Genomic DNA, 18,958 nt, shown 5'->3' on the forward strand with positions numbered 1-18,958 from the left:
GGACCTTGATGCAGAGGCATCCAGCTAAGCCACACCCAGATTCCTGACCCACAGAAGTGTGATAATAAGTGTTTGTTGTTTTAAGCAATGAAATTTGGGGATAATTTGTTGAGCGGCTACAGATAAATAATATACCAGGTGATTCAAATGTGCGGGAAAGTTCAGAAACAACTGAACTAGGCAAATACATTTTCAGAGAATTCTAGGCTCTCTCATTCGGAAAGACTGTACAGTCAGAGGCAAAGGCACTAAACTGTCAGACCCTCACATCAGTCAGTAATTGACAGGAGCTGTCTGGAAGAAGGAGTGGGAGGTAAACCTCCTTAGCACGCCCAAGTAAGCTCTTCTAAGCAGGGGAAGGCTGCTAGAAAGCTGCAGGTGTTGGGGGTTAGCAGCCAACAGCAGCAGCTGGGGGATGTGTGCACTCGCCTGGTAAACGGTTTCTGCTGGGGCACCAAGAACATCTCTACACAAGGTATATATTTCAGTCCTTATAAAGTTAATGTGGCAGAGATGAGGTAAAGTACTAAATAGGATATACCAACAAAGATGTTCTGAGCAGGAGTTTCCCCAATCCTCATGCATGTTATCATCCACACTCATTGTTCCTTCTTTGGGGCAGGCATCTCTGTTCTTTATTGACTTGCTCAAGAGTTAGAAGTAGGATGGAGAGTACATTTGGCCATTGTTACAGTGGCATTCCAAATAATCACCTGTTGGATTTCTTCAGAGATCCCTCCTGCTCCTAGCATCTGCCATTTCTGGGCTTGGAGCATTTTTAGAGGTATACCATATTGGGGTGCCTGGGTGGCTCAGTCAGTTAAGCATCCAACTTCGGCTCAGGTCATGATCTCACAGTTTGTGAGTTTGAGCCCTGTGTCGGACTCTGTGCTGACAGCTCAGAGCCTGGAGGCTGCTTCAGATTCTGTGTCTCCCTCTCTCTCTGCCCCTCCCCTGCTCCTGCTCTGTCTCTCTCTCTGTCTCAAAAATAAGTAAGCATTAAAAAATTTTTTTCAAGTATACCATATCTTTTGTAGCAATGTTTACTCACACACACTTGGCTTATAATTTCTTTCTTCAATCTTAAACTGTCTTTTATCTTCCTGGGCTATACGTATTTCCTTGTCCGTTGAGGATTCTCCTCCTTTTTTTTCTTTCTAGTTAGGTTATGAGTTTTCCTATTATTTTTACATCTTCATCTCAAAGGATTTAGGGATGAAGGTAGAGACAATTTGTGCCCAAACCAACATCTTGAATGAAATCTCTATAAACTTTTAGGCAGCACTAAAAAATGTGTGAAAAATTTTACCACTATTAAATGACATTGACCCAAAAGCAGAATTTTTACTTTTGAAGTTATTGTAAATCTGTAAAGGCTAATATATTTGTTGTAAAATTTAATATAAAACACTTTTGTTAAGATGATGTTTTAAAATTGGTTTTCAAAGTCTTTCTATTAGTTTTGTAGTAGGCGCTGTCTCTCCTGCTGTTGTTGTCCCTTCCATGCTACTTTTGCAAGAAAATGGATATGGTATTAAGAAAGGCATTCCAACCTTACTAATAGCTGCTAGCAGTTTGGATGACATCATCGCAATCACTGGATTCAGTGCGTGCTTGAGCATAGCCTTCTCCTCAGGTAAGCAAAACACAACTGCCACATCATTCACAGCCTTTTCTGGTTCTTTTAAACAAGACTTCTGGCTTTCCTCCTTATTAAAATTTATTTATTTTTACATGTATCGTCTTTTTGTTCTTCATAGAAAGTTCATTCTAGAGCAGGGAAGAAACTTCAATGGACTGAGAAACCACTATTTAATACAAACACTATTTAATAACCATAGATTTAAATTAATCTGACAACACATATTATCATTTTTCCGTTCATGTTTCTTTGGAAATTTTATCAGTTTTCAATAGAAATTTTTAAGCAGCAATATTATTAGTACTGCTAATATGTTTAATATATATTTCTCAAATGTACCTTTTGGGCCATCATTATAAATAGCTGGTTGCTCTATTACTAAGACATCTTAAATATATAGAGTATAGACAACTGTGTGCCTTTTTGGTAGTGGTAGGACAAGATCTGCAGCACTTCTGAATCCCAAGGTAATATTTGATCTTGAATGTCACTCTGCACAAATTGTGAAAGTAAATGTTTCCACGTTTAGTAATGCTTTAGTTATTCGCAATGTTTGAAATTCAGTCTTCTGTTTTATTGAAGCACCAAAATATTTAAGTTGAAAAGTAATATGTACAGTTTATCTTAAAATCAAGACCTAAATAAATAAGAAGGGAAAAAAAGGAAAAGATAAACTCTGCAGCATATCCTCAGGAATAATAACTCTTTTTAAAAAATTAATTTATTTAAATTCAAGTTAGTTAACATACAATGTAGTATTGGTTTCAGGAGGAGAACCCAGTGATTCCTTACTTACATATGACACCCAGTGCTCATCCCAACTAGTGCCCTCCTTAATGCCCATCACCCATTTAGTCCATCCCCCCCACCCACTTTCCCTCCAGCAACCCTGTTTGTTCTCTGTATTTAAGAGTCTCGTATGGTTTGCCTCTGTCTCTGTTTTTCTCTCATTTTTCCTTCCTTTCCCCTATGTTCATCTGTTGTGTTTCTTAAATTCTACCTGAGTGAAATCATATATTTGTCTTTCTCTGACTGACTTACAATAACTCTTTTGATATAAATCCACCCAGACTTTTCTTTCTCCCTTTCTCTATCTCTTTCTCTCTCTGTCTTCCATCCCAATATTCTTATAAAATTATAAGAATTGGCCATACTTTCTTGTAACCTGAGTTGTTTTGCACTTTGCTGTATATCACTAACAAGTTTCTTTTCAGTAAATATATTTCCATGACCTTTTAAATGGTTGCGTAGTTTTCTTTTGGCTGTATCATACTTACTTAACCTGTTGAAAATTGAAGTTGACTCCAATATTTACTGTTAAAATAATGCATGGTTGAATGTCTTATAGCTAAATAGTTGTACCTAATCTTAATATTTTCATAATCTCAAAAGTGGAATTGTCGAGATAAAAGTATATATAGTTATAAGCTTTCTGACATATATTACCACAATGTCATGTCCTAGCAGGGTAAAAAACCTTGCTACTTTCTCTTCACCTTCTTCAAAACTAGGTATTACTAGCTTTTTATACCTTTGTTAATTTGATAGGTGAAAAGCGAGGCTTCTTTAAATGGAGTGCTTTGAATACTAGTGGTATTTTAAAATATTCAAGTTTATTGGCCATTGGCATCTTGGAATGTTTTATAAATTGCTTTTCTTGAAATCCTTTGCTTTCGTCTTACAGGTGTGTTCATCTTTCGTTCTTTTTGATTTGTCAAGATTCTGCATAAAATTAGGAATGATAACCTATACTCTATAGTTATCGACATTTGTAATTTTACTTTAACCTTTATCTTTTTTTTGTTTGCAATTCAGAATTTTAAAATTTTTATTGTCAAATCTGGAAATCTTTACCTTCATGACAAGTATCAGTAATTCTTTCAAAAAATATTTTTTTGGGGCGCCTGGGTGGCGCAGTCGGTTAAGCGTCCGACTTCAGCCAGGTCACGATCTCGCGGTCCGGGAGTTCGAGCCCCGCGTCAGGCTCTGGGCTGATGGCTCAGAGCCTGGAGCCTGTTTCCGATTCTGTGTCTCCCTCTCTCTCTGCCCCTCCCCCGTTCATGCTCTGTCTCTCTCTGTCCCAAAAATAAATAAACGTTGAAAAAAAAAATTTTTTTTTAAATAAAAAAATATATATATATTTTTTGTGCTCCTCTTCCATTGTGCCAACAGCTGTGCCAAATACTGAGGATAAACACTGAACGACAATATTAGCTTTTGTTGAGTAATTGCTTTGATACTTGCTCCAAGTTCCATAGATATTTTCACTCATTTAATAGTCACAATGGTACTATGTTCATTTTACAGAATAGGAAACCAAGGAACAGAGGTTAAGTAACTTGGTCAAAGTCACAGACCCAAAACTGGAAACCCAGTTTTCACTAGGATGCAACCCCATACCCACACTTTTAAGTACTATTCTATACTATTTGACACAGCAGAGAAGCCCATGTGGCTCATGTTCTCAAGGAGTTTGTGTTAAACAAAAAATTACAAAATGTGATAAATAGTAGATAGTATGCGGTGCTACACAGCATGCTACAGGAGATCACACCTAATTTGAGGACATAAAAAGTGAAAAACCAAGCAGTTACATGCTTAGAAAATCTTCTCTTGACTCATGACTGTATAAACTGTCACTTAAAATGTTAAGGACTTTCAGGATTTTATTTTTACGTTAGATCTTCAATACATCTATATTTTGGAATATCATAGATATGGAGACCTCATCTTATTAGGTCTGGGTCAGTTGGCCTTTTTATCATTATATAATGTTCTTCTTTATCTCTTGTGACTTTTTTGTATTTGACTTAAATTTTATTTTGTTTGATATAAGTATAACCACCCTGCTATCTTTTGGTTACCATTTGCATGGAATATCTTTTTCTATCCTTATAAAAACTCAAAGTGATAACTTAATTTCAATCACATATGAACATTCTAATCCTTTACATCTCACCCTCTTCACTTTGTAATCCATGTCACAAATTAAATCTTTTTATGTTGTATATCCATTAACAGTCTTACGGTTATATTCATGTCTTTATCTTAAATTCTATAACAGAACTGAAAGTTATTAACTCACCACTGTTACAGTATTACAGGATTCTGAATTCATCTATGGTATTTACCTTTACCAAAGATTTATATTTGTGTGCTTTTGTATTGATAACATCCTTTTACTTCCACTTGAAGATTCCCTCTAACATTTCTTGTAAGTCAGGTGTAGTGGCGATGAACTCCTTCAACTTTTGTTTATCTAAGTCTTAATTTTTTATTCATTTTGAAAGGTAATTTTGTAGAATAATATTCTTGATTGGCAGTTTTTTTTTTCTTTCAGCACTTTGAATTTATCATCCCACCCTCTTCTGGTCGTTTTAAGGTTTCCACTCTGAAATCCTCTGATAATCTTCCAGGAGCTTCCTTCTACATGATGAGTCACTTTTCTCTTACTGCAACTTCTTAATTGGTTTGTGGAGTTCCATTAAGGCTTTTGGACTGTATGTTGTTAAATTGATGCCTCTGTGAGGGAACAAGGTTCTGGGGCTTCCCAATCTACTATCTTATTGTTGTCACCCTGCATTTCTATAATTTTTTAATAAAGAACATTTCTAAATGTATACACACACACACACACACACACACACACACATACACACACACACACACACCTTATTGAGCTAAATACACATAGCATAACAACTTTTTTGTGACTCAGGATCTTTTTTAAAACTTATTACTCTAAACTCTAGATATGGGTACATAAAATATATTAGAAACTCAATTGACTCCTGACTCGAATATTCCTAGGATTGATCCTGTAATAAATCTTCTGTTGTTGTTAAGTTTTTCTTTTCATTTTTAAGTCATTTGTTTCTTTGTCATAATAGTATATTGGAGAAGAAACATGTGCTAGGTGCCAGAGGTGTTCCTTTGTCCATTTCTGTCCATTCTTCCACTTCACTTGGTCTTTCAGGTTGTATGTGTAGGTGAGCCACATTATGGCTTATTACTTCTTTGTTTTCTGGCCTATATTTTCAATGAACGTTTCTGAATTGTGTGTATTTATTAAATTATTTGACAATATATAATTTATCAAACAAATCATATATTTTCAAGTATGTGAATATTAAAGGACCATTTTTGTATATTTGTTCTGGAAAATATGTGCCTTTCTTTATGAAACCACCTAGATTTGATCCTCTGATATGTGAAGTATGTGAAAATATTTCTCTATGAAATGTTTCCTTTATTGTGTGTCCTTACAGGCAGTGTACTTAAAAATATCCTCGCCTCTTTCCGGGACATACTTATTGGTGTGCTGGCAGGAGCTATTTTGGGAATTTTTGTTCGATATTTTCCAAGTGAAGATCAGGTAAATAAAAAGTTTATTTTTTAGAAGTATACTATTAGATATTTCTTTTAAAAATTTGAACTTTTGGAAGAGCCATAAACAGTTAAATGTAACATTTAATTCTCCTTCCCCCAAAATAGCCTCCAATGCCTACTCTCTGCTTAAAATGGAGCACAGCTGTGATTGATACAAGTCAATGGTCTTGACTAGAGTCTCTGCTTCCTAATTTGGCAAATAAGAATATCAGAAAAGTGTACTTAACCCAGAGTACCTTTTCAATTCCACCACCCCTTTATTCATTGAATTGCCTGTTGACCCCTGACAATTTTCCCTAATGATTTTTCCCTCCAATTTTCTATTGAACATTTTTGGGGAAATAGATTGCCATTTATCTCTGCATGTTTTCTAACTTAAATTCACTCCCACTTCCTTTGGCTAAGGCAACTCTATTAAACTCAACCCTTTCCTCCGCCAAAGGATATGCCATTACTCTTGTATTTCTGTAACTTCCATTTTAATTTCCCCTTAACAATTGTCTTAGCTAAAGAGATATTAAAATATATAGAACTACATAAGGGTCTCTTTCCTTTCTTCTTCACTTACAGCTAAAGTATTATAGCCATTTTACTGACATTAGTATCAGAGATGTGGCAGAGGATAAAATGTAATAATTGCAAATTTTTTCAGTTGGTACCAAATCTGCTAAAATATTTGGTGGTGAAGAATGTAAAAATTTTAGATATTATTTAATATAACATATAGAGACATGATATCAAAAGATCAATAATCAATGATAGAAGATGTAAATATTGTATTATGTATTAAATGTAAATTAATTTCTAAATATCTAATTCTAGACAAAACTTTCACTGAAGAGAGCATTCCTTATTTTGAGTATGTGTGTTTCCGCTGTCTTGGGCAGCCATCATATTGGTTTACATGCAGCTGGAGGATTATTCACACTAGCGTTGTCTTTTGTTGCTGGGGTAAATTGGTCCACGGAAAAGGTGAATATTTTTAACACATTTTTTAAGATAAATTAACTGGTTTTTTTTTTACATCATAATAGACATTTAGAAAATCTCTTTGTTCTAGTTGGAAGATGTTCCAGAAGTTTGTGTCTTCAAGAAAGTGTATAAATCAATCAAGGAAATAAAATATTTAGGAAAGGGACCTGGAAATACAGTAAAATGAAATCATAAGTTGAGCTATCACATCAGGCTGCTTTCTTTTACCCAAGTTTTATGCGATATGATTAAATAACTTTTATTTATTTAATTTATTTTCTTTAATTAAATTTAAATTATTTAAATTACTTAATTTAGTGTTATTATTTTATTTATGTATTTAATTATTTTATTTTATTATTTATTCATTAAAATTTTATACAGTTAATACATGAAAAATGCTTGTAAAAGATTAAAACAATACAAAAGGCCCACACATATAATAAAATATAAGACTCCTTTTCCCCTACCACTCCCAAATATCATACCCCTCTTCCCAGATTTAATCATTTCCTTTAATCTGTTCTCTATTTGTACATTTAGATCATTTCCATTTTGTTATTATAAACAGTGCTGCCATGAACAATCCTGTTCATGTGTCCTTTTGCAAATACACAAGCACTTCCATAAAAATAGATTCCTAGAGGGGCGCCTGGGTGGCGCAGTCGGTTAAGCGTCCGACTTCAGCCAGGTCACGATCTCGCGGTCCGTGAGTTCGAGCCCCGCGTCAGGCTCTGGGCTGATGGCTCAGAGCCTGGAGCCTGTTTCCGTTTCTGTGTCTCCCTCTCTCTCTGCCCCTCCCCCGTTCATGCTCTGTCTCTCTCTGTCCCAAAAATAAATAAACGTTGGAAAAAAAAAAAAAATAGATTCCTAGAAACATAATTGCAGAATTTAGAAATGGAACATTTCTATTTTGATGGGTAGTGCAAAATATTCCTTCAAAGAATTTAAACAATCTGATGGGTAAGAAATGATACAACATTCTTATTCTTTGTTTACATTTTTCACATTAGTAGTGCAGTAAACTTCTCTTTATATATTCTTTTTTAACTACCTATTCATCTTTTTTGACCATTTTTAATTGATTTATTTGCCTTTTGTTCCTAATTTATAGTTTCTTTATATCTTAATGCTGCTGATCCTTTGTTACGCATATATTGCATATAATTTTTGCTTATTTTCAACTTTGTTATGTCTTTTGTATAGTCAAACCTGTCCATTTTTCTTTTTTGTTTTGGATGCTATATCTTGTTTAAGAAGGATATCTTCACCCAAGATTATAAGATTGTATACACAATATCTTCCATATTATCATCTAATATTTTGTTAGTTTTTATTTGTTTTATTTTTGCATTTGGTTCTTTTAAATTTTTTTTTTCAACGTTTATTTATTTTTGGGACAGAGAGAGACAGAGCATGAACGGGGGAGGGGCAGAGAGAGAGGGAGACACAGAATCGGAAACAGGCTCCAGGCTCTGAGCCATCAGCCCAGAGCCTGACGCGGGGCTCGAACTCCCGGACCGCGAGATCGTGACCTGGCTGAAGTCGGACGCTTAACCGACTGCGCCACCCAGGCGCCCCTGCATTTGGTTCTTTAATTCATCTGGAATTTATTTTTTTAAATGCTGTTAAGGATATATGTGTGTGTGTTTATAAATATGTATACATATACATATACTATATATCTACGGACACATATATATGCACACAAACTGGACAGGCATTTTTTGCTAAATTAGGTACTGACTGATCCATTAATTATTCAATAATTTTTAAGTGCCTCTTTTACCATGAGCTAAACTCTCACGTTATATACACACACACATACAAGTTCATTTCTGGAATCTATTCAATCCTATTTATCTAGTTCTCTGCCAGTACCACTCTATTTTAAATCACTATAGTTTTATGTCTCAAAATCTAATATGGAAGATTCCCTCTCATTGTACTTTTTTTTTTTTTTTAACTTTTTTAACGTTTATTTTTGAGACAGAGAGAGACAGAGCATGAACGGGGGAGGGGCAGAGAGAGAGGGAGACACAGAATCGGAAGCAGGCTCCAGGCTCCAAGCCATCAGCCCAGAGCCCGACGCGGGGCTCGAGCTCACGAACCGCGAGATGGTGACCTGAGCTGAAGTCGGACGCTTAACCGACTGAGCCACCTAGGCGCCCCCATTGTACTTATTTTTAAAGTATTTCTTTTTTTTTAATTTTTAAAAAATTTTTTATTTTTTAAAATTAACATCCAAATTAGTTAGGATATAGTGCAACAATGATTTCAGGAGTAGATTCCTTAGTGCCCCTTACCCATTTAACCCATCCCCCCCTGCCACAACCCCTACAGTAACCCTCAGTTTGTTCTAAATATTTATGAGTCTCTTCTGTTTTGTCCCCCTCCCTGTTTTTATATTATTTTTTGTTTCCCTTCCCTATGTTCATCTGCTTTGTCTCTTAAAGTCCTCATGTGAGTGAAGTCATCTGATTTTTGTCTTTCTCTGACTAATTTCACTTAGCATAATACCCTCCAGTTCCATCCACGTAGTTGCAAATGGCAAGATTTCATTCTTTTTGATTGCTGAGTAATACTCCATTGTATATATATACCACATCTTCTTTATCCATTCTTCCATCAATGGACATTGGGCTCTTTCCATACTTTGGCTATTGTTGATAGTGCTGCTATAAACATGGGGGTGCGTGTGTCCCTTCGAAACAGCACACCTGTATCCCTTGGATAAATGACTAGTAGTGAAATTGCTGGGTCATAGGGTAGTTCTATTTTTAGTTTTTTGAGGAACCTCCATACTGTTTTCCAGAGTGGCTGCACCAGCTTGCATTGCCACCAACAATGCAAAAGAGATCCTCTTTCTCCACATCCTCGCCAACATCTGTTGTTGCCTGAGTTGTTCATGTTAGCCATTCTGACAGGTGTAAGGTGGTATCTCATGGTGGTTTTGATTTGTATTTCCCGGATGATGAGTGATGTGGAGCGTTTTTTTCATGTGTCGATTGGCCATCTGGACACTTTTCTTTGGAGAAGTGTCTATTCATGCCTTTGGCCCATTTCTTCACTGTGTTGTTTGTTTTTTAGGTGTTGAGTTTGATAAGTTCTTTATAGATTTTAGATACTAACCATTTATCTGATATGTCATTTGCAAATACCTTCTCCCATTCTGTCAGTTGCCTTTTAGTTTTGCTGATTATTTCCTTCGCTGTGCAGAAGCTTTTTATTTTGATGAGGTCCCAGTAGTTCATTTTTGCTTTTGTTTCCCTTGCCTCCGGAGACGTGTTGAGTAAGAAGTTGATGGGGCCAAGATCAAAGAGGTTTTTGCCTTCTTTCTTCTTGAGGATTTTGATGGCTTCCTGTCTTACATTTAGGTCTTTCGTGCATTTTGAGTTATTTTTGTTTATGGTATAAGAAAGTGGTTCAGATTCATTCTTCTGCATGTCACTGTCCAGTTTTCCCAGCACCACTTGCTGAAGAGACTGTCTTTATTCCATTGGATATTCTTTCCTGTTTTGTCAAAGATTAGTTGGCCATACGTTTGAGGGTCCATTTCTGGGTTCTCTGTTCTGTTCCATTGATCTGAGTGTCTGTTCTTGTGCCAGTAACATACTGTCTTGATGATTACAGCTTTGTAGTATAGCTTGAAGTCTGGGATTGTGATGCCTCCTACTTTGGTTTTCTTAAAATTTTAGGATTGCTTTGGCTATTCGGGGTCTTTTCTGGTTCCATACAAATTTTAGGATTATTTGTTCTAGCTCTGTAAAGAATGCTGGTGTTATTTTGATAGAGATTGCATTGAATATGTAGATTACTTTGGGTAGTATTGGGATTTTAATAATATTTTTTTTTCTTATCCAGGAGCATGGAAATTTTTTCCATTTTTTTTGTGTCTTCTTCAATTTCTTTCACAAGCTTTCTGTAGTTTTCAGCGTATAGATTTTTCACCTCTTTGGTTAGACTTATTCCTAGGTATTTTATGGTTTTTGGTGCAACTGTAAATGGGATTAAAGTATTTCTTGACTGCTCTTACACAAATTTTTTCTTAGATAAACTTTAGAATCAGCTTGAGAAGTTCTTTACCCCAAAATTATATTAACATTTTGTTTAGTGTTGCAATAGTATCATAACTGTAAAATAAATTAAATGGTTAATAATAAGTTACAATTAAATAAATAAAATGAAAATTACTAAAATTCTTTTTTATATGATAAAAGAAATCAAACAGTAAAGAATATGTTTTAAAAATTAAAAGTAACAACTAGGATAATGTGCCACCAAGAAGAAAGAGTAAAATTGTTTTTCTTTTTTTCCTTTTTTAATCTTAACTTTTATAAATCAGAAAGCCCAGTCATAAGGGGAATAGTTAGGAATATAGTTTATACCCAATACAAAGGATATGAAGGTTTTATGTGTCTTTAAAAAAAGATAAGCCCAGACCGAAACTAAAATCTCTTCATCCAGATTCCTTGAAATGAGCCAGGGTACTGTTGCATCAGTAGGGGACTTTGTTGTAACCACATAACTGGAGAAGTAGCCCTGAGAAGGGTTCATTCTCAGAAAGGAAAGCCAGGCAGGCAACCAAATAAGAGTCTGTATTATATGGGTTTGGTTTTGTTTTCAGGAAAAAATAACTTTGAAGTTTTCAACATGTGTCCTTTGGAAGCAGGCCTGACAGATTACTGACATTTTTTGCCTAGTAGCTTAGAACATATCAAGATTCACTTTCATGGGCTTGGGTCCCAAGATAATTGTTAGTGGAGGCCTTATAAACTCCCTTTTGAGAGCTGAAATGTTTGCATAATCTTGAGTACGTTCTTACCAGGCATGAGGTAGTGCTAGTTCTGTATTTGTTCCGTTACCTTACAAACAAAAGCTAGGGTTCTTACTGAAACATCAGAACATGTCTGGAACTCCAAAACCTTATTTGTTTCATGACAAGATTACCAAATATTTTTATTGAGTAACTTTGTAGATTTTTTTTCCAGTTTCAAGGAACATTTATTTCTATTTTACTTCTTTTTTTAAAGTTTTTATTTTAATTCCAGTTAGTTAGCATACAGTTGTTATATTAGTTTCAGGTTGTACAATATATTGTTTCAACAACTCCATATATCACTCAACGTTCATCACAAGTATACTCCTCAATCCCCATTACCTATTTCACCCACCCCCCACTCCCCTCCCCTCTGATAACCATCACTTTGTTCTCTATAATTCAGAGTCTGTTTCTTTGTCTCTCTCTCTCTCTCTGTCTTTCTTTTTTCTCTTTGCTCATTTGCTTTGTTTCTTAAATTCCACACGAGTGAAATTATACAGTATTTGTCTTTCTCTGACTTATTTCACTTAGCATTATGCTCTCTAGCTTCATCCATGTCGTTGCAAATGGCAAGATTTCATTCTTTTTTTATGGCTGAATACTATTCCAGTGTGTGTGTGTGTGTGTGTGTGTGTGTGTGTGTGTACATACCACATCTTCTTTATCCATTCATCAATCGATGGGACACTTGGTCTGCTTCCATAACGTGGCTATTGTAAATAATGTTGCTTTCAGCTTTGTAGATTTTTTAACCAAATTCTACTTAAGTGTTTGACTAAAACAATTCACCTACTCAATTTTTATTAAACTTTAACATTTCATCTACAAATAAGATATCTTAAGTTCAATAAATATTAAGACTTTAATTTCTAAAATGTAATCATTTTCATGTGTTACAATAACTAAAAATATATTGTTCTTTTCTACAGATTAGAGTCCAAAGAGTTATTAAAACTGTATGGTGTATTTTTCAACCCCTTCTTTTTGGTTTGATTGGATCAGAAGTATCTGTTACATCTCTTAAATCAAATGCTATTGGTAAGAATAGTTAGAGACACAAAAAGTATAAGATTTGAAAATATTTAAGAATATTATGAATGATTTTTATTTTGTTTACAATATGTCTTTGAATGCTATGAGAACCTTCTTCAGAAACTCATACTGACACAGTTAATAACATATATTTGCTCTTATGTTACCCTGTGTGCTCTTTGCTACCAAAGACAGCCCTGAATATCTTTTCCTGAGTGACCTGAGGAAATGCAGGCTGGAATTCATTTCTGACAAAAAATATTACATACCATCAGCACCTTTTGAATACTTTATTTTATAGTGAAAGTTCAAAGTCTATTAACTCAGAATTAAATAAATGTAGTCTATCTTATCTTTCATGGTACCTCTAAAGTGCAAGATCATCTCTTGCACTTTACATAGAAGCTTCAATCATATTTTTATTTTTTATGATTATTATTTTAACTTAAGAAAATGAAGACATAAAGAGGCAATAGTCTTAAAATGCTTTCAGTACTTCTGCAAATCACATCTCTAGGTATAAAGAACCACTTCTTCCCAAATATTTTATTATTTATGTTTGTTTTTATTTGTTGTAGGCATTTGTGTTGTTACCATGAGTTTGGCATTATTGGTTCGAATTTCTTGTACTTTTTTATTGATGTGTTTTGCTGGTTTTAGTTTTAAGGAGAAAATATTTATTGCTTTATCGTGGATCCCCAAAGCTACAGTCCAGGTAAGAACATATTAAGCCATTTTAATAATTTGTAATGTTTATGACTTTTTAATCCTAAATGAATAATGTTACTTTAATCACAAAATGTGGGCTACTAGCCTTACTTTTAAAAAGCTTCATTGATCACAACTACTTGTTGAAAATGATGTAATATTTTAAAATCTGTTTTAAAAGCAATTCTTCTGAAGTTAAAAAGTGTACTTTTAATGACAAATACTTCCTAAACTTCTGAAACATTTTTTCCCTATGTTCCCAAAATATAAACTAAGAATATATCTGAATACTGGAATGTTTACATTTTGCTGAATATTGTAGAACTAACTGTTACAACTTTAAAGTAGAAACACATTCTTTTAAAAATATATCTTTCCTACCGCTGCCACCCACTCCACCATACATGAATGCACATATATTATTTTTAATTATGCATTTAATTTGTATGGTTTTAATTAATGACTAAATCTCCCCACCAGACTATCTGGGAAAGACAAGGAATAGTGTCTGGTTTCCTTCCATTATATTTTCCCCAGCCCTTAACACAGTGCCTGGCATGCAGGAGGTATACAGTAAGCATTACTTATCTACAAGAATGAATGATGAGTGAGTGAATGAATGAAGGAGTGAATGAATGAATGAAAAGGGAGACCTTGTAGTTTTGCCCTCTGATTTAATGATATTCTGTTCCTACTCAAAGGTGTTGCTACTTATTGTTAGACTTTTTAATGTGACAGCATAATGTCTTGATTTCCAGAGATTCTTTTTTCCATTGTTACTCCACCACAGAAGGTTGTGAATTTTCATACAACAAAATTTTCTGTGTCATGATTAAAAAAGCAGGTCCATGGGGCTAGACTGGCTGTTTTGAATATCATGTTACTTGCCTATAACATTAGGCAACTTCCTAATCTCTCAGTGCCCACTTTGTAGATTCCACACCTCTTGTCAGTTTTACAATACACACTGCCTCCCAAGTAGGAAGAACAAGAAGAAGACAAGCAACAAAATCCTAGAGAACCATAAGAAACTTTAGTATTTTGTGTTGTCTTGTTACAGCCAAGAAACTAATCATCTATGATAAAGGCAAATAAACAAAACCCTGCTTCGTTTAAAACTCCTGAGGTTCTGCGAGTAATGTGAGCACTCAAAAAAGATACTTAAATGGGAAAGCTGAGATAATAAGAATACGAAACCAGCCCCCAAATGTCTGCACGCTGATTTGTCACTATTTCACTTTTCGTCCAGATATATTTACTAGGGAGAACATAAAATTGATGAGTAATTCATGAAAATTCCTCAGCACTTTAAGGCTCATCTCTTTTTTGATAGCCTACCACTAGGTTTTGTTTGTTTTAACAGAACCATTAACTTTTATCATATAATAACTATTTTAACATTTTTCTTTATGCCTCATCTTTTTGCCCTCTAAATGCAGGCTGTATTAGGTCCCCTGGCTCTAGAAACAGCAAGCATCAGCGCACCCCACTTGGAACCATATTCAAGGGATGTGATGACAATAGCATTTTTAGCCATCTTGATCACAGCTCCAAATGGAGCTCTAATTATTGGCATACTGGGTCCCAAAATACTTGCACGCCATGATCCAAGCAAAATCAATGTGAAATTGACAAAATTAGATCTTCATTGAAAAGTTTATTTGCCATCACCTGCCTGCTTCTTTTAATAAATTATCTTACATGAGAGAAAAGTTAAAACATACAAGTGTGTGGAGATTGTACATAGAACCAAGGATTTAATAAATGTGTAATTTCATTACAGAGCTTTCCTATGATTTTTTATTCCAAGATTAATTTAATAAAAGCAATGTAAATAGAATGACCTCTTAGTATTTATATATTTCAAGAACAAAATAAATCGTAAATACTCTAGGAAAATTTAAAGCAATCCATCAGGCTGAATCTGCTGTTATATTACAAACTAAATACAATAAAAAATTAAATGAACCTAATGACAGAAAGGTAAGAATCTAAGCTTCCAAACAGAAGTAGAACTTATCATCAGTTTAGTAATTCATTCACTAAAAAGATCACCAGAAAAGGAAAATGCCAGGAATAAATCTACCAACTTTAAGTGGGTCAACAATATGTATTCTATATTCTGTTTTTAGTGACTATCTGAATAAGTGATATATTAAGTAAAAAAAATTAAATTTATATTACTTCTTCAGTATCCTTAAAATGACAAGTTTAATAGTTTTTTTTAAATCTTTTTTCTTTTTTTAAGTTTATTTATTTTGAGAGAGGGGGTGCAGAGAGAGAAGAGAGAGAATCTCAAGCAGCCTCTTCACTGTCAGGGCAGAGCCCCATGCAACCCACAAACTGTGAGATCCTGACCTGAGCCGAAATCAAGAGTCAGGCACTTAACTAACCGAGCCACCCAAGCGCCCTGCAAGTTTAATTGGTTTTAAATTTTTGTAATGTTTTTGTTTATTTTTGAAGGAGAAAGAGAGACAGAGCATGAGTGGGGGAGGAGCAGAGAGAGAGGAAGACACAGAATTCGAAGCAAGCTCCAGGCTCCAAGCTGTCAGCACAGAGCCTGACACGGGGCTCAAGCCACAAACTATGAGATCATGACCTAAGCGGGAGTCGGACGCCTAACCGACTGAGCCACCCAGGCACCTCTTAATAGTTTTTAAATGAAATATTGTAGTATTTATTTACAGGTATAAAATTAAATCACAAATGGAGATAAACCATGATTTTTCAACTACAATAAAATAAGGATTAAAGTCAGCCTACAGAAATGAAAGACTGATAGACTTGTCCATGTGATATTTTCTTTTCCTTAGTAATACACAATCTCCTTTCAATTCTGGCTGATGAAGTCAGCTATGCTTATATAGAACCCATCACAAGCAAAATGCAGTTTCAGTTTATTTCAAGATTCTTTATTTTAAAGTTGGAAGGGTCATGTAAAATCTTCTCAAATAGCCTTAGTGGAGCCTTCTTAGAAATCATTCAGACTTCTTTGGCAAAAACCAAATGCGGGAACTAGTCATTACTTGGTTTCTCTTTTCCCTCTTCTATATAATAAGTAAGGTATTAAAATAGCACAGAATGTGAAATTTACACATAAATTTGCAAAGTGAAGCAACTATAAGGCAACCAAAACTATGCATTTATTCCTAGTAAGACTGGGACCTTTGGGGTGCAGAAAGGAAGAGGAATATGCAACTCTTGATCTCAAGGACATGAGGTACAGCCCAACGTGATGTGTAGCAATTACTTAAAAAAAAAAAAAAACTGGGACCTTTCACAAAATGGAACACTAAAACTGTCAAAATTTCAAACACACCTAGATAACTCTGGGAGGAGATAAAATAACTACTATTCTAGTAGCATTTTCTTGTACATTTTTACAACTCAGCATAGACTTTGTGCCTCATTTTCAACTAAATTCCAATACTAAAATTCTAAAAATTTAAAATTCTAAACTTCTGCAATGTTATCACTAATGTTTAAATCATAAGGACGTATCATTTTACCAGTAAGTAAATGAAAATATATTTATATTTACAAGATAGTATTTTACATTTATAAGATAATTAGATTTTAAAATAGGAAGTTGATCTTAATAAAAGAGAAAGGTACAATAAATCATTTTCAGAATGAGGAACTATGGGGTTTTTTTAATTAAGAAAACTATCATTTTTGTGACTTATAGATTTTTTTTCTTAAGTATTAAATTTAATATTTATATGTCCATTAGACCAAAACATTCTACATTTTAAGGTAGTATTGCAGGCATTCAGACTTAATTTGAATTTAAAAGTTTCTGTGTGTAAAAACTAACTTCATTAATGTCATTTTAAAATTACAACTGGGAGCACCTGGGTGATTCAGTTGGTTGAGCAACCAACTCTTGATTTCGGCTCAGGTCATGATCCCAGGGTCAAGAGATCAAGCCCCACATCGGGCTCCATACTGAGAGTGCAGCCTGCTTAAAATTCTCTCTCTTCCAAGGGGCACCTGGGTGGCTCAGTCAGTTAAGCGTCCGACTTTGGTTCAGGTCCTGATGTCACAGTTCATGGGTTTGAGGCCCATGTCAGGCTCTGTGCTGACAGCTTGGAGCCTGGAGCCTGCTTTTGATTCTGTGTCTCCCTCTCTCTCTGCCCCTCTGCTCATACTCTGTCTCTCTCTGTCTCTCAAAAATAAACAAATGTAAAAAAAAATAAAAATAAAAAAGATTCTCTCTCTTCCTCTTCCCTCTCCTGGCACATGCTCTCTCTCTCTCTCTCTCTCTCTCTCTCTCAAATAAAAAAATAAAATTACAACCAGTTAACCATGTGTACAATATCCTAGTGTTTATAGTATTTAAACAAGTAAATACAAGAATATTGTTCCTTATAAACTTATCAAGTATGTCTTTGTTTACTTATTAATATTTTTTACTGTTTAAGAAATTTTTTATTAAAGGAAGAGTTTTGTAATCCAAAGTACATTTCCTTGTTCAGATATTATTTCTCTTATTTAAAACTGAAATGACATTCTGAGCTATTCCAAAGTAAAGAATTATAAAATTAAAGAAATGCTTTAAATTTTTGTACTTTGCTGAAAACTGTTTTTCCCAGGGTCTATAAAACACCAGTTTTTAGATTGCATGTGTGTGTGTGTGTGTGTGTGTGTGTGTGTGTGTGTGTGTGTGTGTGTTTGAATCAGGAAGTAATCTAGAACCAGCATTATGTTTGCTACACCTGGCATTTGATCAGTACATAAGGCTCATAGTTTCTTTTCCTCTTTTGCATTTATTTTACATTTAGCAGTTATTTCCCCATGATAGTTAAGCTTTTTGGTGCTTAGATAATTTTCTTTGGTGAAACATGAGTTTCTCTTCATGGTCCGTGATCAATTTTAAAGAGTTGGGACTACAATGACATTGTTAATTGCTTCCTGGGCAGCCTTTTTAGCTTGGTAGGCTTGTGGTACACCAACACTTTACCAACCTTAGAACAGAGAGACTCTGGAGATTCAAGGCTATGAAGAGGTTCTGAATTATCAGTCTCCAACAACACATCAGTGATTTTTATCAGCAACAGTAGGGTGCATGGCTTGAATAAAAGGAATCAGCCATTCATCCCAATTTGCTTTTGCACTTGAGGTGGTGCAGATGCCAGCATGGAAGTAGTCAAAGGCTCCTGACCTTGTACATTAACAGCAGGCTGCTACATGGTAACTTGTGGCTTTACATTAAGATGTTGAGGATAGCAAACTCCCCAGCATATTTGTACTGTGGAAGAGTACTGACAGCAGGAATAGCTAGAGCAGCAGCTGCTGAGGTTGTCGGGCCCACTGTCTGTGCTGTTACCAACACACCATTGACATGACTTGTGGAACCTATAAAGGAGCTAGGCTCAATATTAAATGGTAGT

General features: G+C 34.8%; 1 protein-coding gene across 6 annotated transcripts in view; it reads left to right on the forward strand.

Moving 5' to 3' along the window:
* Positions 1–15,347, forward strand: part of SLC9B1 (solute carrier family 9 member B1) — a 75,689-nt gene extending 60,342 nt beyond the window's left edge. For 5 of the 6 annotated variants that reach the window (XM_045471533.1, XM_045471502.1, XM_045471527.1 and 2 more), the window contains 6 exons: positions 1,449–1,636; positions 5,911–6,017; positions 6,854–7,003; positions 12,755–12,863; positions 13,436–13,572; positions 15,005–15,347. In XM_045471533.1, the coding sequence (XP_045327489.1) occupies positions 1,449–1,636; positions 5,911–6,017; positions 6,854–7,003; positions 12,755–12,863; positions 13,436–13,572; positions 15,005–15,217 (904 nt within the window). In that variant the 3' untranslated portion in view covers positions 15,218–15,347. The remainder of the gene's footprint in view (positions 1–1,448; positions 1,637–5,910; positions 6,018–6,853; positions 7,004–12,754; positions 12,864–13,435; positions 13,573–15,004) is intronic. The other variant, XM_045471534.1, reaches the window with a different exon arrangement.
* The last annotated feature ends 3,611 nt before the right edge of the window (positions 15,348–18,958 follow it).

Source organism: Leopardus geoffroyi, chromosome B1 (genome assembly GCF_018350155.1).
Source record: "Leopardus geoffroyi isolate Oge1 chromosome B1, O.geoffroyi_Oge1_pat1.0, whole genome shotgun sequence".
NCBI classification, from domain to species: Eukaryota; Metazoa; Chordata; class Mammalia; order Carnivora; family Felidae; genus Leopardus; species Leopardus geoffroyi.